This window comes from Coregonus clupeaformis, chromosome 1 (assembly GCF_020615455.1).
Source record: "Coregonus clupeaformis isolate EN_2021a chromosome 1, ASM2061545v1, whole genome shotgun sequence".
Taxonomy (NCBI): Eukaryota; Metazoa; Chordata; class Actinopteri; order Salmoniformes; family Salmonidae; genus Coregonus; species Coregonus clupeaformis.
This window is the reverse complement of record NC_059192.1, coordinates 91,696,765-91,720,726: the sequence shown is the minus strand read 5'-3', so window position 1 is coordinate 91,720,726 and position 23,962 is coordinate 91,696,765. Positions and strand designations below refer to the sequence as shown.

The 23,962-nt window shown below is 44.1% G+C and overlaps 2 protein-coding genes and 1 pseudogene across 8 annotated transcripts in view; all 3 read left to right on the top strand.

Moving 5' to 3' along the window:
- The window catches only part of tcf12 (transcription factor 12), a 90,592-nt gene extending 72,426 nt beyond the window's left edge, over positions 1 to 18,166 (top strand). For 6 of the 7 annotated variants that reach the window (XM_041894119.2, XM_041894157.2, XM_041894165.2 and 3 more), the window contains 11 exons: positions 9 to 153; positions 275 to 345; positions 5,241 to 5,385; positions 8,426 to 8,502; positions 9,229 to 9,300; positions 10,830 to 11,015; positions 13,894 to 14,014; positions 14,153 to 14,318; positions 14,491 to 14,726; positions 14,844 to 15,000; positions 15,161 to 18,166. In XM_041894119.2, coding sequence (XP_041750053.2) covers positions 9 to 153; positions 275 to 345; positions 5,241 to 5,385; positions 8,426 to 8,502; positions 9,229 to 9,300; positions 10,830 to 11,015; positions 13,894 to 14,014; positions 14,153 to 14,318; positions 14,491 to 14,726; positions 14,844 to 14,989 — 1,365 coding nt within the window. In that variant the 3' untranslated portion in view covers positions 14,990 to 15,000; positions 15,161 to 18,166. The remainder of the gene's footprint in view (positions 1 to 8; positions 154 to 274; positions 346 to 5,240; positions 5,386 to 8,425; positions 8,503 to 9,228; positions 9,301 to 10,829; positions 11,016 to 13,893; positions 14,015 to 14,152; positions 14,319 to 14,490; positions 14,727 to 14,843; positions 15,001 to 15,160) is intronic. The other variant, XM_041894184.2, reaches the window with a different exon arrangement.
- On the top strand, positions 5,540 to 5,610 carry LOC121585172 (annotated as a pseudogene).
- A 2,752-nt stretch (positions 18,167 to 20,918) lies between the features above and the next one.
- The window catches only part of cgnl1 (cingulin-like 1), a 39,272-nt gene continuing 36,228 nt past the window's right edge, over positions 20,919 to 23,962 (top strand). Inside the window, exon 1 of the mRNA XM_045223382.1 lies at positions 20,919 to 21,048. The gene's annotated coding sequence lies outside the window, so the exon portion shown is untranslated. The remainder of the gene's footprint in view (positions 21,049 to 23,962) is intronic.

The window sequence follows — 23,962 nt, the reverse complement described above, 5'->3', positions numbered from 1 at the left end:
TCTTTCAGAACTACCCTCCACACTCTGTATCGCCGACAGACATCAATGCCAGTCTTCCTCCAATGTCCAGCTTCCACCGCAGCAACGCCAGCACTTCACCATTCGTTAACCCAACACACACCCCGCCTGTCAACACCACCGACGGGGTCATGGGTACGCCGAATATTTGGTTGATCTACTCTTAAATATCAATAGGCGAGATAAATGTCCATAATTATGCTTTCTTCTTTAATCTATGCGCTGTGTTATAAATGTCCTCTCCTTGTTTATGTAGTTGCTGCAAATCGGGGGAACGCCACTGGAAGCCAGCAGACTGGAGATGCACTGGGCAAAGCCTTGGCTTCGGTGAGTACAGCACACCCCTGTTCTCCTCCGGGGAAATGGGAAAGCCTCAAAGGAGATTTAGATAGAAACCATGTTACAAATCCACAGAGGTTGTTTGTTTGGGGTAAAGCCCTATTGGTTTACTTGTAAGTGGAGGCACAATCCATGCAGCACTTAAAATTGCACTCTCTCCCTCTGAATGTCAGTTTGATTGAGGCGTTAGGCTTACATGGATGGCTAGGAATCCTCTGTGGATATCCCCTCTAGGTTGATCCCCTCTCTGGGTGTGAATCCTGTGTTATTGCCTACACTACCTTCTCCACACACATTAATATCAAATATATTTGTTATTCCTGTGTTGAATTGAGATGGTGCAGTATATTAATGGCCCTCTTTAGTCTGTAAAGGAAGCGACCTCGGTAGTCACGATGGGTATTAAGTGCTATAGTGAATGCTGATTAAATAAGCCCAGAGGGATGTGTTTGCAGTTGTTTTTGGGCCTAAGCCAGGATAATTGTGGACTTAATCTCAGAGTATACAAGAAAGGGAATTGTAGGTTAAAAAAACACACTCCTAAAGCCTATGGATTACGCACCAGTTTGAATAATCAAGCCTTGGAATTTGTGCCATTTTCGATCATGTCTCCCTGCACGTTTGACACACAATAACTCATAAACCTTTGCACTACTGAGGATGAATATATCCTCCGTCCAGTTAGAGTACTCTGGGTTTCAACAGCCACAAAACCTCACAGAGAGCTCTTCTGTCCCTCCTCTTACTGACTATTTCTCATTTTAATAACTCCCAGAACTAATCTTTAACCGGGCCTAATATACACTTCATGACCAAAAGTAAGTGGACACCTGCTCGTCGAACATCTCATTCCAAAATCATGGGCATTAATATGGAGTTGGTCCCCCTTTGCTGCTATAACAGCCTCCACTCTTCTGGGAAGGCTTTCCACTAAATGTTGGAACAATGCTGCAGGGACTTACTTCCATTCAGCCACAAGAGCATTAGTGAGGTTGGGCGTTCCAATTCATCCCAAAGGTGTTCGATGGGGTTAAGGTCAGGGCTCTGGGCAGGCCAGTCAAGTTCTTCCTCACCAATCTCGACAAACCATTTCTGTATGGACCTCACTTTGTGCACAGAGCCCTGTGGGCCTTCCCCAAACTGTTGCCACAAAGTTGGAAGCACAGAACCGTCTAGAATGTCATTATATGCTGTAGCGTTAATATTTCCCTTCACTGGAACTAAGGGGCCTAGCCCAAACCATGAAAAACAGCCCCAGACCATTATTCCTCCTCCACCAAACTTTACAGTTGGCACTATGCATTGGGGCAGGTACCGTTCTCCTGGCATCTGCCAAACCCAGATTAGTCCGTCAGACTGCGAGATGGTGAAGCGTGATTCATCACTCTAGAGAACGTGTTTCCACTGCTCCAGAGTCCAATGGCGGTGAGCTTTACACCACTCCAGCCGATACTTGGCATTGCGCATGGTGATCTTAGGCTTGTGTGCTGCTGCTCGGCAATGGAAACCCATTTCATGAAGCTCTGAACTCTGTGAAGCATTTATTTGGGCTGCAATTTCTGAGGCTGGTAACTCCAATGAACTTATCCTCTGCAGTAGAGGTAAATCTGGGTCTTCCATTCCTGTGGCGGTCCTCATGAGAGACAGTTTCATTATAGCGCTTGTTTTTTGTGACTTTACTTAAAGAAACGTTCAAAGTTTGCTTTGCTTATTTGAGCTGTTCTTGCCGTAATATGGACTTGATCTTTTACCAAATAGGGCTATCTTCTGTATACCCACCCCTACCTTGTCACAACACAACTGATTGGCTGAAACGCATTAACTTTTAATAATATAATATATAATATGCCATTTAGCAGACGCTTTTATCCAAAGCGACTTACAGTCATGCGTGCATACATTTTTGTGTATGGGTGGTCCCGGGGATCGAACCCACTACCTTGGCGTTACAAGCGCCGTGCTCTACCAGCTGAGCTACAGAGGACTTTTAACAAGGCACACCTGTTAATTGAAATGCATTCCAGGTGACTGCCTCGTGGGGCTGGTTGGGAGAGTGCCAGGGGTGTGCGGGGCTGTCATCGGGGTGGCTACTTTGAAGAATCTCAAATATAAAATATATTTTGAGTTGTTTGGCACTTTGTTGGTTGCTGCATGTTTCCATATGTGTTGTGTCGTGGTTTTGATGTATTCACTATTGTTCTACAATGTAGAAAATAGTACAAAATAAACCCTTGAATGAGTTGGTACTGAATGCACCAATGTGTAAGTCGCTCTGGATAAGAGCGTCTGCTAAATGACGTAAATGTAAATGTAATGAAGCTCCCGACGAACAGTTCTTGTGCTGAATTTGCTTCTAGAGGCAGTTTGGAACTCGGTAGTGAGTGCTGCAACCGACGACAAACAATTTTTACACGCTTCGCGCTTCAGCACTCGGCGGTCCCGTTCTGTGAGCTTGTGTGGCCTACCACTTCTCGGCTGAGCCGTTGTTGCTCCTAGACGTTTCCACTTCACGATAACAGCACTTACAGTTGACTTGGGCAGTTCTAGCAGGGAAGAAATATGACGAACTGACTTGTTGGAAAGGTGGCATCCTATGACTGTGCCACGTTGAAGGTCACTGAGCTGAGCAGACTTTTGTCTATATAGTGTATCTCACCTCCGAGAAATGAAACCCACCGTAGCTTTTATTCCTAGTAAAAAGTGAGAGAAGTAGAATGTGGAAAAGCGTAATGGGTTTACATTTGGGAAGTGCTATGGCTCAGTGGCGCGCACCCGAAAGAGAAAAGTGTGTGTGAGGGGGTATGATAATCACAAATTAAGTATTTTTGTATTCTCAGACTCAATTCTATTAGCATGACAAAGCTGCGGTGAAATGGACACGGTTGGGCTGGGGTGAGACGAGGAGTGGGGAGGCCAGGGGGGGCGATGGGGGTTCCTAACTGCTGTGGCTCAACTCTGCGGGCCGCCCTTTGTGGGCCTTTTGTTCTCCAGCCTTTTAAACGGGCCGTGCTTATTTGCCCCCCGCTGCCCGGGGGAGCGTGACCGATGAGGAGGCGGAGCCTCATTTGTTGTTGGTAAAATGAGTCGTGTTGCAGTTTGAATACAGCAGAAGTAGCCCGGGACCAGAAGAATGGCCCGTTGTATATTGCAGGGTCAGGAGTCACGGCTATAGACGGCCCGCTTTGGAAAGAGAAGAGATATTGGCTAATTCGTTTTGAGTCCCATTGATTTGAGACATACACTTGTGATCACAGTTGATGGTCATTACTTCTCAACAGGATTTAGTGTCTCAGGGTAAAGATACTGAGCAGTGACAAATGCTTTTGACTGATTTTAAAGAATAGAGAAGAAGAAGCGTGTATTCTAAGTCCCCACAGGGAAAAACATATATTTTGGTACACAGAGTGACATGCAATAGCCAAACCATTTGGATTTTCAAAAGTTGATTGAAACACAAAAGCTTGGTGATCAAGCTTAAAAGAGAAGATTATTAATAACGGCATTCCATTGTGTTTACTGAAGTTAAACGGTTTCCTGTGAGTAGGATGTGATGTTTACTTGGAGGGAAATCCTTCTGGATCTACTGCCTCTGCTAATTAGTGGGATTCAAACCTCTAATACCCTGATTTACTGGGATACACTTTCCATTATGGCACAAAATATCCTCTTAAAGGGAACAAATCAGGGATGTGTTGTCTGCTTTAATCCATCATTTCTCTAAACAAATGAAATCCCTGTGGAAGTTTTAAAGATGTAATCTGTATGCTTCGGAATCACATCATCCTCTCTCTCTCTCTCTCTCTCTCTCTCTCTCGCTCTCTCTCTCTCTCTCGCTCTCTCTCTCGCTCTCTCTCTCTCTCGCTCTCTCTCTCGCTCTCTCGCTCTCTCTCGCTCTCTCGCTCTCTCTCGCTCTCTCGCTCTCTCTCTCTCTCTCGCTCTCGCTCTCTCTCTCGCTCTCTCTCTCTCTCTCTCTCTCTCTCTCTCTCTCTCTCTCTCTGTTTTTTATAGTCCATACAAGACACCTCAACTGGTCCGATCTGATTGTTTAGTACTCATCCAGTTTTAGTTGTTCTCTCCCTTCACTGGGGCCCAATTCAGGGCGTGGTCTAGCATGGAGAGGTGCGGTGGTGCAGCTCATTCAGAATAACCCCCACCGCTCCATCACTATTGGGGGATTAATGCTGGCCTTTGTATCTCTCCCTGTCTATGGCCGGGCATTCCCTCTCTCTTGGCCTCCACCCTGGTTTATACTGGAGTTATATAGCACCATGTTAAAAAGATATTCATGGAATTTAGGGCAGATTTTAGTCCACTTTAGCTTTAAAGGATTTCAACCGCTTTGTTCCTGTTTCCCCACAAAGTAAAGACGTTGACTTTCTCCTCTAATAGTATATCAGCCGTATTACTGTAGATACAGTATCTGTATGATATGATCTATGCTGTGGCTAGTGGGGGAGATCTAAATAAAACAACACAAACCAGAGTTGGAGGAGGGCACTAGACTGGTCAGAGCCTTCAGGTGTCACAGTGAATATGGTTTACGCTACGTTTATTTGAGCTTTAACTGAAGCCGCTGCTCACTGTTAAAGGCCCATATGTATGCTCTGAACATTTTTATGGGCTCCCCAGTTGTAAAATCCCCAGAATTGATGAGCCAATTTCGGCCGTGCGCAGGCTGAAGGATGGTGACACAGGCTATAAAGAAGTATGGGGAAACGATAGGTTGTGATTTTAAAGAGCTGCATGTTCAGCCTTACTGACAGAACTCTCTCTTTCTCCCTCCCTTTCCCCATTTCTCTCCCTCCTTCTGTCATCCCCCTCACTCTCTTTCCCTCCGTTTCTCTCCATCTTCCCCCCTTTCTATCTCCCCTCTCTCTCCACAGATTTACTCACCTGACCACACCAGCAGTAGTTTTCCATCCAACCCCTCCACCCCTGTAGGATCTCCGTCGCCCCTGACTGGCACAGCAGGTGCTGCTGCCTCAGCAGGTACAGTGGTGACCACCGGCGCCCCCTCTCGAAGGGCAGGTACAACATCAGTCTGCACTCTGATCTACTGCACTATAGAATTATACCAGCCTAAACTAGTCCCAATGCCATGGAGAGGTGGTGGTTATTGCTTCCTCAGAGCATCCGCACTGCTTCCTCCATAAGGCTCTGTCTTAGTACTGTAGGTGAACACTGCAAGTGATGTTTATCTCACGATGGTCTTCCGAGTCTCTATTGTTTTGACGACATTGCTGATGCAGTTTACCCCAGACAGCCCCTAGCTACATAGTGATAAGGAGTCAGCTCTCTTCAGTTGCTGAAAGGGGCCAAGAGACTATCTTAGAGTTTGTCATCCTCTCCTCTCAGTCACTGCATTCATTCTACCAGATAACCAACCGGATAATTCAGATAATGAATTTCCCTAAAACTGGGTCCGTATGTAGCAGAGCAATGTGCAGGGGACATTTAATAGTTGAGAGAGAGAGAGAGAGAGACCAGCGTGTTGTTTTAGTGGGCAGTTGTGCCGTGTGTGGTGATGTAGTGGCGACAGCTGTCCCCACGTATGCCCCCCTCGTCCTCAGCTGTTGCCCTGGTCTGTGGACAGCTGTTCCCCCCATGGACCGACCGGCCTGCAAAAGGCCTCATTTATCTGCCCGAGGAGCGACAGTGACTCAGCTGATGAGGAGGACTATATCGGCCTCACACAGGGGGATGCCGACCCCTCACCACCCACTTTATACCTCAGCTAGCCAGGCCTCAGGGCAGCATGCCCTACCTGGGAGGACAGAGGAGGTAGAATGTCAACAACCATTTAGATTATATCAGTTAAGTTTCTGTCACCTGGAGATTGAGAACACCAGTTATTTGGGTGTGGATTGTTTTGTTATACAAATAATGAGACAACATGATACCAAGGGCACCAACTTTTGTTACAATGTGAAACAGAGTTTCTCTTTACAATCATAATCCTCAGTGAATCTACAGTTTCTGTTCAATTTACAAATGCAAAACAAATACTCCACATCCATGACCTTTCCATGTGAGAAAACATCTGCCTTTGTCCAAAACCCTTCCCAAAAGTCATAACCTATCCATTTCTAAATCTGTTGCCATTAGTTTAATAGAACGCCTCCATAAAAACTAAAGTTAATGTAGCTTGAAAGGGCAACTGGGATGATTGAAAATGTATTTCTTCATTAGCATAGTTGTTTCATGTTTTGCGATCTAATATCAATGTATGTGTTTGAAGTTTGTTAATTAGAATAAGGGGCTATACTTAGAGGTCAGTTGGGGCATGATTTGGCATGATGTTCAGATTAACCACAAATTGCTCCATCTGTTCATTAGAATTTGCTAGTTTCATAACCCAACCAGGCAGGAACAGATATACACCCTGGTGCTGCTCAACTCAACTCTGGCTGGTGTGTTCAATTAGCCCTCTCCTCCTCCTCCTCTCCTCCACGTGGGGACCAGAGGCCCAGGGAGGCTTAGTTATGAGTACTTCCTGTTTGGTTTGCGCCAGGGAAACGCTGAGGCTGAGCAGAGAGGCTCCCTCATTTCCTGTTCCAAAGTTACTTTTAATAGCCTCTTAATTAAAGCCTGGCTTTTCCAGGACCTTTGTGTGGAGAGACTTTCTCTCAGAAGAGGACTAATGCTTAGTTTACACTGCTGACGATGAATCAATGGAAAATCCTAAACAGTTCCCCCAGGTCAAGTGGAGTTGTAATCCTAGTGTTTGTCAGAAACAAACTAACGTTAGCTAGCTATCTCCCGGTTCCCAATCTTTCTCTCTCAAATACTGAAATACCATTTTAGAGGAGAACAGGAAGAAAATGGGTCCTGCTGTTTGTTTTGACAAACAATGTATCCATCTGTAGAGTATGCTACAGTACGTGGGCTGTGTGTTGGCCTCCTGCCACAGTAATGGAGACCAGACGGTATAGTGAGGGCCCATAGCTGGAGCTGGCTCACTGACACAGCCCAGTATAAATAACCTGGGAGGTTTCCTCATTGTCACAATCGATTAAGGAGACTTGAACTGTTTTCATGTGCACACCACAGGCTTGGTGTAGTGCATTACCTCCTGGTGCACTGTTGTTTGTTAGTTGGAATATTTCATACAAAATTGGCTAAGATAAAGAGACAAAGATTATATATTTTTTTTGCATCGGATACATCAATTTGATTAGCAGATTATTTTAGTTTCACACTAATCAAATTGAGTTTATTTGTTTTATATGTGCCATTGCACATTTCATGTACTGATTATAATCATTCCCACACATTGTGATCCCCTCTGCTTTATGTAAAATTCAAATGTGCTCTAGAGATCACCCAGTCTGGGATAGAATGGAATTCCTTAGTTAGATGTTTCCACCATTTGTTTGGTCTCTTGGTTGTCTCTAGAATCTCAGAATGGAAAGTTAATTCAGGTCAAGTCTCTTAGTCTCTCTTGGCCTGCGTATTTTGGCAAGCCACGGAGCTGTTGGACTGTTACACTATACCTCAGCTTGGCATGTGATTGGTCAGAGGATATTTGTGTTGTGACCCCTGGAAACTTGTCAGCCAATCACATCGGGCTTAGATCAGCGGATGAGAGGAGCACCCACGAGTGCAGCCTTGCTAGAGCCTTCTGGAACTTTCTGGCTCATTGGAGGGAGTAAGGGACTCCTATTGTCGTGGAAGAATCACTCTGTCAGTGTCAGGGGAAGACAGCCTCTGTCCCAGCCAGGCCTCTTGTCACTGTTCACGTTGCTCTCTGGGCTATTAGCTCATTAATGAGCGGATGTAGACCATGTCCCAGTGTGCTGGTGTATGTTGGGGCCGTCCACCCACGGCCCTTGGCTCATGTTGCAGGATGCAGCCCAGTCACCAGGAAATGATGCAGCTGAACCCCAATGATGAAAATACCTCTCACAGCATAACAACAACAGACCAGACAGGATGTGGATGTACTGTGTGTCAGTCAGCCCCTGTAGAGTGTAGCAGGATGCAGGTCTCTTATCATCAGCCATGTTGTGATGTCTGAATCAGCCATGTCAGGTGGATAACTGTGGTTCTCCCTCTCTGTCTCTCTCAGGTACCAACCAATGGTCTCGTGGTGCAGCCGGACAGACCCCCTCCTCCCCCAACTATGAGAACTCCCTGCACTCACTGGTAAGTCTCCCTGCCTCCCCTCTTTTCCCTTCCCCCACACCCTGAGCACTTTTTAATGGACACGCACACAGTAGATGTGTTCGCTCGCGGAGGGCAGGGGTAGCATTACATGAAGATTCTTGGCTGACAAATGTCGGAGGGGGAGTGGGGGGGTGGGAGTGCTGAACAATACCCGTCCCTTGGGCGTGTCTCCTGCCATCTGTCCCCTACTTCGTGGGCCAGGGTGGGGTTGGGGGGAAGGTGGGGTGTGGGGTGTGGGGGGCTGGAGTTATGGGGGCTGGGGAGCCTGGCAGCTGTTGCGTTGACTGAACCACCACTGCTCCAGGATTCCTGCGCTAGCTGCCTGTCTGCATGCGGACCAGAAACATGGCTTGGGATCACTTTTCACCCCACACACACGCATTCACACCATCGGCTGTGGGGATAAATATTTACCCACTATATTTGTATGCCACCTACAATGGGATTTTTGTGAAGCGACCAAACCGATGATATGTGTGGGAGGGATGGGACCTCACGGTGGGAGGAGAGGGCGAGGGGTCAGGAGTCATTATCTAAACAGGACCACCGTTTTGATGCTGCCTGACACAGTGATTAGTTACCATATATCTGTCTCTGTCTGACTGTTCTTTCTCTGTCCTTCTATCTCAGTCTACACTATCTCTGACGTTTCCACTAATGTTTATTTGTGCTCACATGCTTTCCTGTTCTATCTGATTTTGGCAGAAAACTCGAGTCCATCAGCAGCTTCATGAGCATCTCCAGGATGCCATGTCATTCTTAAAGGATGTATGCGAGGTACTCCTGCCCTTTAGATGGAGACTTTACCCATCATTGTTTGACACCTTTTCACATCCTTAGTTCTTTTTCTTGGCCTCCGTTCCGTTCCATTTAATTGGAATTTCAAATGTTTTGTTTCTGTGCTTTTTATTGTTGTTTATTATTTATATTTTGACATTTCAGCTTGCTACAGTAATCAGCTTAGGAGCATAAGACGCTTTAATGCCAAATTAATAGTCATGGTACTCCAAATGAGTGGTGTGCCAGCCCGTTTATCAGTTTCTATAGATACAAACGAGGATGCTTGTCTGTTATGAACACAAGCATCCCTTGTGCCCCTCCTCAGGTTGAAATTCTTCATCTGTTTTTGATTGTCTTTCTTTTATGCTTTTGGTATCCCTGTGGTGTTTTTTCACCCCAAGATCACGCCATACAATCACAATGTCCTCCATTTTTTGGTCCTAATGTGCTTATATTAAGCTGCTCTGTCCTTCTCTCTGCTCTTCTTCCCTCCCCTCTCCCCTCCCTTCTCCCTCTTCTTCCCACCCCTCTCCCCTCCCTTCTCCCTCTTCTTCCCACCCCTCTCCCCTCCCTTCTCCATCTTCTTCCCTCCCCTCTCCCCTCCCTTCTCCCTCTTCTTCCCACTCCTTTCCCCTCCCTTCTCCCTCTTCTTCCCTCCCCTCTCCCCTCCCTTCTCCCTCTTCTTCCCACCCCTCTCCCTCCCTTCTCCATCTTCTTCCCTCCCTCTCCCCTCCCTTCTCCCTCTTCTTCCCACTCCTCTCCCCTCCCTTCTCCCTCTTCTTCCCTCCCCTCTCCCCTCCCTTCTCCCTCTTCTTCCCACCCCTCTCCCCTCCCTTCTCCCTCTTCTTCCCTCCCCTCTCCCCTCCCTTCTCCCTCTTCTTCCCACCCCTCTCCCTCCCTTCTCCCTCTTCTTCCCACCCCTCTCCCCTCCCTTCTCCCTCTTCTTCCCTCCCCTCTCCCCTCCCTTCTCCCTCTTCTTCCCACCCCTCTCCCCCTCCCTTCTCCCTCTTCTTCCCACCCCTCTCCCCTCCCTTCTCCCTCTTCTTCCCTCCCCTCTCCCCTCCCTTCTCCCTCTTCTTCCCTCCCCTCTCCCCTCCCTTCTCCCTCTTCTTCCCACCCCTCTCCCCTCCCTTCTCCCTCTTCTTCCCTCCCCTCTCCCCTCCCTTCTCCCTCTTCTTCCCACCCCTCTCCCCTCCCTTCTCCCTCTTCTTCCCTCCCCTCTCCCCTCCCTTCTCCCTCTTCTTCCCACCCCTCTCCCCTCCCTTCTCCATCTTCTTCCCTCCCCTCTCCCCTCCCTTCTCCATCTTCTTCCCTCCCCTCTCCCTCCCCTTCTCCCTCTTCTTCCCACTCCTCTCCTCTCCCTTCTCCCTCTTCTTCCCACCCCTCTCCCCTCCCTTATCCCTCTTCTTCCCTCCCCTCTCCCCTCCCTTCTCCCTCTTCTTCCCACCCCTCTCCCCTCCCTTCTCTCTCCTCTTCTTCCCACCCCTCTCCCCTCCCTTCTCCCTCTTCTCTCATGGTCCTCCCAGTCTCGGATGGAGGATCGCCTGGACAGACTGGATGATGCCATCCTCGTCCTGCGGAACCATGCCGTGGGCTCCACCACCAGTCTGCCCAGCGACATACACAGCCTGCTGGGACAGAATGGGCCAATAGCAGCCCTCGGAGCAAACTTCCCTGCCGCCGGATTGGTTGCTAGTCGGACAGCAGCAATGGTATGAGTTAACTTTGCAGAAGAAAAAGATATTGATTGTTTTAGATGTTAATGAGATTATGTTTCATGTGTTTTGCAACTTAAGAATTGAGTTTGAATACTTAAAAGAAAGTCATTTTTTTTAACTGAGGGGAGGCATATGTGCTTTTGCGTTTCTCCAAATAGGCTAATAAACAAGCCTCGGCCACCTGTTCAGAATGAGTCCACAGCCATGTGCAAAAACTCTGCCTTTTTCCACAGAGAGCAGTTTAATTTAAACTCACATACTTTCCATATGTGTAATGGTTGGCCGAAGGCTTACTCTCCTTAAGAAAGACCTCATATACAGGGTTGAATGAGAAAACCAGGCAAAACTGCTTTGGTCTGGAAAGTGTTTGTCTGTTGCACTCCTATGAGGCGGCTCCTGGGGAACGGGGAGGATGCAGGTCTCGGTGCAGAGCATTATGTGTTTGCCCATCCTCCATCTGAACTATTTCATATCGGAGAGGAGAGCACATCTGTAGTGGAAGTTTCAACAGAGGGAGACAGTTCTACACTAATCCCTAGGTGATGGGAAATAATTTAGGCCGTATTTTTCCTGAATTTTCTGAATCAGTTCTGGCGTACGTGGGTGGATGGTTGGATTAAGATCCTCTTGGATTAAACTCCCTTTTTAAAGAAAATGGATGGAGGCACTCAGGGGATGTGATGGAGGAGGAGAGGGGAGGATGCCGAGGACTGAAACATGCTTAGCATTTCCTTACCTCATCATTTACTGTCCAGATCTCAGACTCAGTCCCAGCTCCTCACAGGAACCTGTCTCCCTTCCACTCGCTGATTAGTAAACATTCTTGCTGAGGAGTAGCATCTGTGAGACTAGTCATTGCATTACTCACATGGTAATCGGGCCAACAAACCCACAAGAAAATTGGGAGGCATTTGATCCCTGCCCTATGGTAACAAACATATCATTTTCCCTGTAGCTCAGCTGTAAACGGCGCTTGTAACCAGTGTTTCTGCACTGACTGTAAGTGCTTTGGTAAAAGCTGCTCATATTATTATTTTATTATCATTTTCAACACTTTTGATTATTATTGGAAGTGGACAAGGTTTGGATGTGTTCTGTATTTCTGCCGTACTACTTCTCCCCTGACTGTTCATTTATTGGAGTTGGTGCTTTTACAGCCTTTCGCAGCCTTCGCAGCATGCAAGCTTGGAGCCTGTGTCCCTCTTGCCCAGAATCATTAAATACAGGGACTAGTATTTCTGGTTTGTTACTCAGGAAGAAAATGTCCCAGCGCACCATGTGTTTTCAGTCATGGCCATTTTGATATTGGTGTTGTGGTCCTTGGAACTCTCAGGATAGTATTTCCTGCTCTGTGACTGAAAGTGCTTTTTAGTGGTTCTCCCATGGTGCAGTTCAGTTTGGTGTGCTGGTTATAGAGTGTAGAGGGACGATGGTGATGGTGGGCTGTGACACTAGAAGAGAACTGGCTGTGTCTGCATAAACACAGAGCTTCCTCTGTGGTAGAGAGAGAGAGGGTCCCCTCAGACTGCTGCTCAGACAGAGCTCAGCCGCCTCAGCACGGCACAGCCACAGCCTTTTACTCAGGACAGACCTTTTCTCTCTTTCACCGCCTCTCTTTAACCAACTCAACAAATCTGAATGGTTGGAAGCGCGTGTCTGAGACCACAGTCTCCACCCAAATAGAGGTCCTCAGCTGTATGGTAATCAGGCCCAGCCAGGAAAATGGCAGCGTTCTTCCCTCGCCAGAACCCCCGCGCCCCTCCTCCTCCTCCAGACAAAGAGTTGTTTGGACACCTGTTGAGAGCGCTGCAGAGATTAGCGTAGTAAGGAGGAGGGGAGGGTTTGGGGGCAGCGGGGTTAACAGAGGCCAACAGTGACTTGGGATCACATTCCATAAGAAAAGGGGAAGATACCCCCCCGTACTGCTTTCCTCTCCTCCTCCTCCCCTAGTTCCCAGAAGAGAACCGGATAGCTGAGTGGGGAACATGCGGTAAACCCCAGCGAGCTCAGCGATGGTGGTGCAGCATGGTGGGAGGACCCTGTTTCACAACCAATATGGAGGGAAAAATAGGGAAATGGTCTGTCTTTGGAGTGGGTTTTGCCTTATATTGCTTCCAAATAGATCAGAGGCAGATACATCTAGAAGAAGAAGAAGAACCCTCAGAACATAATGACCGTGGCTAACCCAACAGAGAAAAGCAATAGAAATGTAAACAGAAAGAAACAGGGATAGGTTTACCATCACATACTGCACTGATTCTTATACAAATATTATACAGCCGAACAAATGTGTGTTTGTGTTTCCCTTATCCTGAATATGAATTATGCATTTTGTTATGGTGAAGTACAGCACCAAAGCACCCCCCGGTGTCAGAACTGAGGGACTTGACAACCATCATTAGTTCTCGGAAACTGACTCCTGTACTGCAGCTCCACCTGTAGATCCTGCTTTTAATATGAGGAAATATGATTGTTTAGCTCACGAAAAAGGTCAGGCATTGTGTTCAATTTGTCATGACAAGTGTTTAGAAAAACCTGTTTTGAAATCCAAGCCAAAAATGCTTTTTTGCAAGCGTTTTCAATGGACAGCTCTGGAAGGTCTTCTTTTTGAACAGACAGCCTTCAGCATTCCATTTGTTTGAGTGAAGGTCAGTCTAAAGTGAAGTTGAACAGCAAAGTTCTCGTTCTATCTCTCTCTGCTTTTCAAGTCTGAGATATCTGAGTCATAAAAGCATTCTCTCTGGTTGATTAGAAATTGTTCCTTTCCTGAGTGTACCAGACTCACTCAGACCAGAACCCTTCCCTACAGCCGAACTTGTACTGTTTCCCACTGACTCTCTCTCTCTCTCTCTCTCTCTGTGTGTTCTGACAGGGTGGTTCTCACCGTGATGAGGCTGGCAGTTTGATCAACAGTCACGGAGGGCCGCCCAGCATGGGCTCCATGTCCAGCATGTCCACCGCTGAACTCAACCACCAAGTGGAAACCTTCAGAGGTATGACATGACACACTCCCAACTTCACCCATGACCATCTCATCTCTGCGCTAAAATAACTACATGTGAAATGTTGGCTGTAAATGATAGGAGATTCCATTTGAACTGACTCTCTACCTTTGTGTCTGTGTGTTGCAGGTCTGGCTGCAGGTCTGGCTGGTCAGGTGGCTGCAGCCCTGGAGCTGAAGGTAGAGAACCAGGACAGAGACGACATGCATGATGGCCACTCCTCCGACGACCTCGGCTCCGGAGACGAAAGCGACAAGAGAGACATCAAGACTCCCAGAGGAGGCACTCGGACAAGGTAAATAAACCTGACCACCACAAACATGAATCTTTATGACCTTCTGTCTAAAACATTCAGTGCCCTTAGAAGGTCCCTAAACCTCCCTGGAGTCCGATCTCCACATGTGAATAGCCAAAAACAATCAGCCTCAGTCTTACTGTTGCGCCTCTGGGCCTCTCCCCCTCTGCAGCAGCATCAATGAGGATGATGACAACCTGAACCCGGAGCAGAAGGCTGAGCGGGAGCGTGAGAGGAGGATGGCCAACAACGCCCGCGAACGCCTGAGGGTGCGAGACATCAACGAGGCTTTCAAGGAGCTGGGCCGCATGGTTCAGCTGCACCTGAAGAGCGAGAAGCCCCAGACCAAGCTGCTCATCCTGCACCAGGCCGTGGCAGTCATACTGAGCCTGGAGCAACAAGTCAGAGGTCAGCATTCCTACACTCTCACATATAACACACAAGAGTTATAACACCTCTTATGAAGAGTAATACCACCTCTTATGAAGAGTTATAACACAAGTGAATCTGTTTCTATACACGCAGAGCGGAATCTGAACCCCAAAGCAGCCTGCCTTAAGAGGAGGGAAGAGGAGAAGGTGTCTGGCCATGGGGTCTCTGGGGACCAGCAGGCCCACCATGGGGTCCACCCCGGCCTCACCGAGACATCCAACCCCATGGGCCGACTCTGAGGAGCACACAGGTACAGTACAGTGGTCCATCTCCATGGAGCACCATCCACACACTCTCACTCTGTCAGTAATAGCTGTGATGAGATACCATATTACTGACTTTGTGAAACATCATATTTTCTTTGCTGTTCGACATCTGTGACTGAGTTATTCCTGTTTTTGCCCCTTCAGATCAAAATGATCCAGATCAATTCTGTAAGATAGAGATGGTGCCCTTGCTTCCCAATGGCAGACAGGACTCACAGTTTGTGACACAAATTGGAGGCGACAGACCACTTGAAGCTAAACCCCAGACTAACACAATCCTAAGATTGAAGAAAAGCCCAGTGTCCAGGTCCCTGTGATGACATCCAACAAATTTCTGCCCACGAGAAAACTTCAGCACATATCACTGTCTGCAAGCAGCGTGTCGCATCTGAACAATCAGAGACTGTCGCGATCTCCTCCACCCTCCCATGTGGAAGTTTGCCTTGTGCCTAAACTGAATTGACGAATGCATTGTAACAGCAATTATGTTTTTTTGTATAATTTTTTCTATTTATTATGTTACTGAGCTGTAAAGTCTATGTCTAAAGGGAAAGTTATTCATATGCTTTAAGAAGCCTGTGGCTTTTCAGTTGATCTACAGTTTGCCAGTGTCACTAGTATGGCCCAGCCCTCCTCCTAGCCAGTCTCGGGTCTAGCCTGAGCTAAGATTAAGATACTCAGGCTCCCGAGAAAGACACAAATGTATATATTCGGCAATTTAAAGTCTTTAGGGCCCAACTAAAAATCAATTGGCGGTATTGAGTGCTAAAAGACTTAAGCATCCCATAAAAAAAAAAGAAGATATATTATTTATATTTATGTTTTATTCATGCCGCAATGAACAGCATGTTTAAACCAAAACGACCTACTCATGTGTCCGTTTGGTATAGCTCAGTCTTCATGTTACTGACATAATTAGAGGAAGAGGACTAAACGTGAGTGGTGTGTATGAGCCCAGCTAAATAGTGTCCCATACATACACTAGCCTGAACAATAGCAACTCTGTGTCACAGGTGACAGAAAGAATGGCAAACTCTAGTTTTCCAGAAAGGTCAACTACAGACTTATAAGGTGTTTATTCTCAGTAGTGAGCAGTTCAAATACAGAGAGCAAACCATTTACAAACCTTAGCATTCCCTGCATATTTCTTAGTGTCTTAACTAAAGGAAAAGGGACTTCACTGCCTTTTCATTCCTTTGCCATATAGTGTTAAATGTAAACAATGAGATATTTCTGATATTGCAGTTTGTTTTCTATATTACAGTATGGTCTGTGGTTAGTTGAACAGCCGTGGTCATGCTCTTTGTAATTACCTAGCGCTGTCTTATCAGAGATTGCTTAGTGAAGAAGTAGAATCAAAAACGACGACCACAATATCACCTGGCCTGAATGAACTTTTCACATCATTTTTTTTCTGTTAAAAATAACTAAAGAAAAAAAGTTACAAAAACCATTATTCAAAGTAATCAAAAGTTATATGTTGATTTGTAATTGTATACAAATCATTTCTCTAGGCTTCATAGTAAAGCATATGATGTCAAGCGTGAATTAGCAGAGAGAAGTTCTAAGTTAATTAGAATGGCTTTGTCTTGATCCGAGCAGTGAAGCTACTGGTTACAGTAAGCCCTAGGGAAGGGAAGGGGGAGCTTTAAGAGTTCACATGCTGTTAAACATCAGAAACAGTTGGTCCTTCAGACAGGTATAGTACAATGATGAACAAATGCAGTTTTGAGCTGATTTTTTATTTTATTTTTCAGGATGAAGAACAATGGTCACCACTTTTTTTTTTTTTTAATCTGTGTGCATGCTTTACTTTCTTTAAAAAAAAAGTATTTTGGTCTTAACTCCTGGTTTTTATTCCATTTGTTTCCTTGTATACTGTCTTCCATTATTATCCACCTTTAAAACAAGGCTGCCACATCCAGAGACGAGTAGCCTATTCTGTGAAAATTAAGTAATAGAATGAAGGATGCCATTGAAAACCACCCCAAGGAGTTTATAAAAATATATTTTTGGTTTTACAATCATTTTCTTTTTGTGATAAACTTGGAAACGTATTGTCGTGTTTTCTCTGACTGTATGTGGCCTTGTTCATCATTTCAGTATTCATGAGCTTGTATTGATGTTGCTGGCAGACTCTGATTGAGGTTATAATGTATGTCACTGCCTGCTCTCTCATTTCCCCCGTCATTTTCAAATGTTCTGCTGTCTGTCTCTTTGCTCCTATGTTAGACTTTGCTGTATTCCCAGATGCTTTTCCTCGTATAATATATGAAAAAAGAACAAAAATAAGATAAAAAAACATTTGGCTTATTTTTCACTGTAGTTATTAGTCTTTTATACAATAATATTGTAAGAAAATTTATTGAATTCTAAATATTACTCTTTCTAGATTTTTTAAATCGAAAGTTTTGAGTAAAAAGTTTCTTACTTTATTTTACTATATTAGATAGTAAAATGTACGGTTATTTACCATAACCTGTTCATTATTATCAGAATCGTACAAATAGCATCCCAAAAACATAATAGGATTGTAGCTTGCGGTCTAGTACATTGAGGTATTGTACATGCTCAAATTTCCTGAAGGTGTGCTCTCCACCTTGATCTTCAGTCTCCATTGTTGGTGGATAAAAGATTTGTACTTGTGTCCAAAAATTCAAGGTATTGTTGATGCACATCAAAAACCAGCAGCAAGAAATTTAACTATCTGTCTCTGTAAAAGAAAACACAACATGTATATAACATTTATGTAGCAATAAATGTGCCATCTTTTTTAACACAATTGTATGTGGATTTATTTCCTTCTTTGGATGTCATCTTTCTTTCTGTTTCTCCATCTTTTATTTTTCTGTTATTTCCATGCAATTTTGTGATGGTTTTATGAAAGGACGTGCTGGTGGTGCATTTGGTTGAGCTCAATACAAGGACAGTACTGTGATGTGTTCACTCAAGTAAGCTACTGAAGCAACAACCCTTCCCAGGTTTTCCCCCATCAGAAGACTTTTCTACAGTGGATCTAGGCCAAATGAGGAACTCTGTGCAAGAGTGTGTTTTATAGTATGTTACTCATTTTTAAAACAATATCAGTGGACCATTGTAGTCTGTATTGAATATATGTTTCTATTTTTAATAAAGTGTGATAGCAGCATACATTTAGTCTCATTTTTCTAAAGGCTGTTTTCTTTTTTAATTTCATTGTATGCTCACTTACAGAATAACTTTGAGAGGGTATTACTTTTGGATGAAGTATTACGGCATCACAAATGAATAGACAACTCATTTTGTCAAATTCAGCTGCTGTGTGTGTTGTTTACAATTATGAAAGAAAAAAAATGCCACACTTGTCATTCACAAATAAGAACTTAAAAGGCGCCCGTTGCATTCAAACAAATGTCAACAGGGATGCAGGTCAGGGGTAGACATGCAAACATGAGGATATTTGCATGGACATTTGCAGAAGCATAGCTGTCCATTCCTAACTACGAAGTTATCTGCACATATTTGTGCTGTGACATCAGTCAGCCCTCCTTGTCCAATTATAAGATAGATTTAAATCCCAGAAGTTGTCTCAGTGACCCACCACAGCTGCAGAGCATTATCCTTTTGTACGTGAGCGTGTGAGACAATTCCTCATGGTATCCTGACAGGTCATATCCAAGTTCAGAGCACTGACAGAGGTGACAGACAAGAGAAGATGCTGACTGCTGTAAAGTCTGTGGCTAGCTTAAGTTATGCACTGTAAATTATGACTGTCATCTTTTAAAACACAGCATTTCATCTGGAATCAAAAGTTACATATTGGGGCTCTATATCCCCACTTCCCCTGTGGTGTGTGTGTGTGTGTGTGGCGCGCGTGATTGTGTGTGTCTGCCTGTGTGTGTGTGTGTGTGTGTGTGTGTGTATTTATTCCTTCCTGCTTTTATCATGCCCGGGAGTGTTTATTTGCGGTCACCTAGAGTCATGGGCATGTTTTATATAAGAGTGGGACCACCATGTTTGAAGGCTGACTTCCTGTGGGTCTGGCTGCCTGTGAGTGAGCCATGGTGGGCCTGCTGACAGATGAGTCTTGGCTCATGTCTCTGGAGCCAAACCAAAGGGCCTACTGCCACACAGTGGATCCCAAGCCTATCTCTGTCTGTAGGTCTGTCTTTCTGTCGGTCTGTCTGTTTGTTTATTGTTCCTTCCCACAGAATGATCTGTCTCCACTCCTCTTTTATTATTAAACATCTGTTCCTTGGTACATTTTCTTTTCTAAACCCAGATTGCTTTCGCAATGGACAATTTCCCCTCTTACGGATACATTCCTGTTATCTTTGTGCATGTCCCAAATACGTTTTCTCTATCACTGATAAAACATAACCCATCCACCCAGAACAACAGTGATTAACATTAATCTCAAAATGGGACAAACATGTTACATAAAAACATCAGCCACACCATCACAAGAGTAAAACTTGATTTTGACCTGACTGTATAGCCATTGTGTTCCATTGCCATTCTAGAACGCCTGCAGTTTCTCTCAGCCGGGGTCAGACAGCGCACTCTACTGAGCATGCTTGGAGGTCCCAGCTGCAGCACCTCGGAGGAGAACAGAGCCCTATTGTGCAGCACTGTAACACGACATAGCGCCAGAGAGTTGAGATTAAAGACACATTTACAGTCCACCCACTCTCAGTCCTCTCACAGACACAGAAATGAAAACATAGTGGGCCACAACAAAGGGATGGGGGCAGCTGAGGCCCCAAATAAAATGTGGCTGATGCCCTTCGCTGTCCTCTAAACGAAGTAACTGTGATTTTAACGTTTATTAAAGTCCTTGGGTGAGCCATTGGAATACCTACTTTGTGCCACAACAAGGACTGAGGTCAATTGTTGGTTTTTCTCTCTCAAGGTTCAGAGCAACTAAAGAATGAGAATGATTTTAAAAAAATATATATCATCATGCTTGGAAACTAGGTGTAAAAAAATTATGGGAAGTATTGTAATAGAAATATAAAAATATCTGTTATTCTGCTGTAATAACTCTGTAATTTGTTATTTTACATTTCAATTTCAACACTTTTGGGAGGTTTCTTGTAGTTCGGACTTCATACTGTATGAAAATGCTGTATAATGCTGTAAATGTAAATGTAATAACAGCAGCCTGTACCCAGAGTATTCATTAGGCAAATTGAACAGAGGTAAGTGATTATCCACTAGATGACGCTATTGGTCTTAAAAATAGATTAGCAAATTGGGAGTGGTCCACACATTACAGTGAATCCATATGCTTCAGTATACATAAATTATCTGCGTACAAATTGTAAAAAATAAAAACAGAAAAAAAGTGAACCTACTAATTGCGGACTTTTATGTTGTGTTTTCTTTGGTAGCTTTATTATAATCACAAATCCCTATTAGGGCTAATGGAAAATCCATTAACTGGTCCTAAAGGATTTTGTAAAATAGCTCACCAATGTTTTCTCTTATGACTAATGATGATGATATAGAACGTGATGGACCCTGCCATATGAAGTGTTCCATACAGTATTCATTTTCATTTTGATTCATAAATGGCAATCAACATCAATATGGGCTATTCATATTGATATCAGCACGATTAACTTTAGTAGGGCCTAACTGTTGCAACTGTGGCTCGCAACAGAGTATCTTTGAAACTGATAAAGGGATACTTTGTCAAACAGGTTGACCGACAAAAAGTTGGGAGCGTTTGTGCCACCTGTGGTCTGGTCCTGGATCAGCTGGAGATTTCTTTCCAAAAGTCGGGAGTGTTCAGTTTGACATTGTCAATCTGGTCCTAGGTCAGTGTTTTGAGGTTTAGTGATTGGCAGTAGGCCTTGAGATGGGCGGGTTTACGGAGTTCTTAGGAGGGGGCGGGGAATTGCGGAGCTTCAGGCGTCTCTAAACTGAACTGACTCAGAAAACAAGACCTGCAACAAATAGATTTGGAACAATTCCGTGGAGTATGCCACTTAAACTTTTGGCCATTATTGAACAACTAATACGCGGTTATTGTTTGTAAAGGGCAGCTGGTAAGTGACAAGTTTCTCTTCTTGCATTTTTTGTTACAGTAGTCATGAATGCCAGTGGCCGCTTTAAACACATATGCAGATAATTGTTTACTTGTTTAAAATAATCATCAGAGAAAACTCAATTCAAAAATCGTGATATTTCATGTTTGCCAAATAGGAAGTTAAACCACCTGTTGTACCCTAAACTAAAGCATCAGTATAAACTTTTGAAAACTTTGCTAATCTTGCCCTGTTTTGCACCTATTCACTTTTTCCAATGAAATTATCAGTGCAAAACTATTTTTTACACAATACTTCTATTAAGTCAATAGATATTAAAGAGGAATATGTTTGTATACAATTTATACATTGTATAAATTACTTACAGTATGTATTTAGAATTGTTGTATACTAAATGATTCCATTCAGCATTGAACAAATTTTTTTAGTCATACATGTTACACATTCTTTAACGTCATATAACACATTCTGTAATATGAATGAATGAATGAATGTATTCAGTATGCAAAAATTATTAAAGTCATGCATGGCTATCTTTACCCAAGAGCATTCAAGAGCATGTCTTGGAGTAAAATGTACACTTCTTTTTCAACTTTTCTCCTAGTTTTCCATTACTTGCTGTTATCTACTTGGTATGAATGCATGGGTTATACAGTGCATTCGGAAAGTATTCAGACCCCTTGACTTTTTCCACATTTGTTACATTACAGCCTTATTCTAAAATTTATAAAATTGCCCCCCCCACAGTTTTTTTATAAATTTTGCAAATGTATAAAAAATAATATATATATAACATTTACATACAGTGGGGAAAAAAGTATTTAGTCAGCCACCAATTGTGCAAGTTCTCCCAATTAAATGTGGTCCTCTGTAGCTCAGCTGGTAGAGCACGGCGCTTGTAACGCCAAGGTAGTGGGTTCGATCCCCGGAACCACCCAAACACAAAAAAAAATGTATGCACGCATGACTGTAAATTGCTTTGGATAAAAGCGTCTGCTAAATGGCATATTATTATTATTAAAAAGATGAGAGAGGCCTGTAATTTTCATCATAGGTACACGTAAACTATGACAGACAAATTGAGATAAGAATATCCAGAAAATCACATTGTAGGATTTTTTATGAATTTATTTGCAAATTATGGTGGAAAATAAGTATTTGGTCACCTACAAACAAGCATGATTTCTGGCTCTCACAGACCTGTAACTTCTTCTTTAAGAGGCTCCTCTGTCCTCCACTCGTTACCTGTATTAATGGAACCTGTTTGAACTTGTAATCAGTATAAAAGACACCTGTCCACAACCTCAAACAGTCACACTCCAAACTCCACTATGGCCAAGACCAAAGAGCTGTCAAAGGACACCAGAAACAAAATTGTAGACCTGCACCAGGCTGGGAAGACTGAATCTGCAATAGGTAAGCAGCTTGGTTTGAAGAAATCAACTGTGGGAGCAATTATTAGGAAATGGAAGACATACAAGACCACTGATAATCTCCCTCGATCTGGGGCTCCACGCAAGATCTCACCCCGTGGGGTCAAAATGATCACAAGAACTCAAACTCAACTCGTCGTGTTTGGAGGACAAAGAATGCTGAGTTGCATCCAAAGAACACCATACCTACTGTGAAGCATGGGGGTGGAAACATCATGCTTTGGGGCTGTTTTTCTGCAAAGGGACCAGGACGACTGATCCGTGTAAAGGATAGAATGAATGGGGCCATGTATCGTGAGATTTTGAGTGAAAACCTCCTTCCATCAGCAAGGGCAGTTTTTAATTTTTTTTTATTTTTTTATTTCACCTTTATTTAACCAGGTAAACCAGTTGAGAACAAGTTCTCATTTACAACTGCGACCTGGCCAAGATAAAGCAAAGCAGTGCGATAAAAACAACAACACAGAGTTACATATGGGGTAAAACAAAACAAAGTCAAAAATACAACAGAAATAAATATATATACAGTGTGTGCAAATGTAGCAAGTTATGGAGGTAAGGCAATAAATAGGCTATAGTGCAAAATAATTACAATTAGTATTAACACTGGAATGATAGATGTGCAAGAGATGATGTGCAAATAGAGATACTGGGGTACAAATGAGCAAAATAAATATTGTACATATTAATAAATATTGTACACATGTACATATTACCTCAACTACCTCAACTAGCCGGTGCCCCCGCACATTGACTCTGCAACGGTACCCCCCTGTATATATAGCCTCCCTACTGTCACTTTATTTTACTTCTGCTCTTTTTTTTCTCAACACTTTTTTATTTATTTTTGGGTTGTTTTATTTTTACTTTTTTTGTTTAAAATAAATGCACTTTTGGTTAAGGGCTGTAAGTAAGCATTTCACTGTAATGTCTGCACCTGTTGTATTCGCCGCATGTGACCAATAAAATTTGATTTGATTTGATTTGAAATAACAATATAGGGATGAGGTAGTTGGGCGGGCTAATTTCAGATGGGCTGTGTACAGGTGCAGTGATCGGTAAGGTGCTCTGACAACTGATGCTTAAAGTTAGTGAGGGAGATAAGTGTCTCCAGCTTCAGAGATTTTTGCAATTTGTTCCAGTCATTGGCAGCAGAGAACTGGAAGGAATGGCGGCCAAAGGAGGTGTTGGCTTTGGGGGATGACCAGTGAGATATACCTGCTGGAGCGCAGACTACGGGTGGTTGTTGCTATGGTGACCAATGAGCTAAGATAAGGCGGGATTTGCCTAGCAATCTTTTCAAGTGGGAGAACTTGCACAATTGGTGGCTGACTAAATACTTTTTTTCCCCCACTGTAAGTATTCAGACCCTTTACTCAGTACTTTGTTGAAGCAGCTTTGGTAGAAATTACAGCCTCGAGTCTTCTTGGGTATGACGCTACAAGCTTGGCACACCTGTATTTGGGGAGTTTCTTCCATTC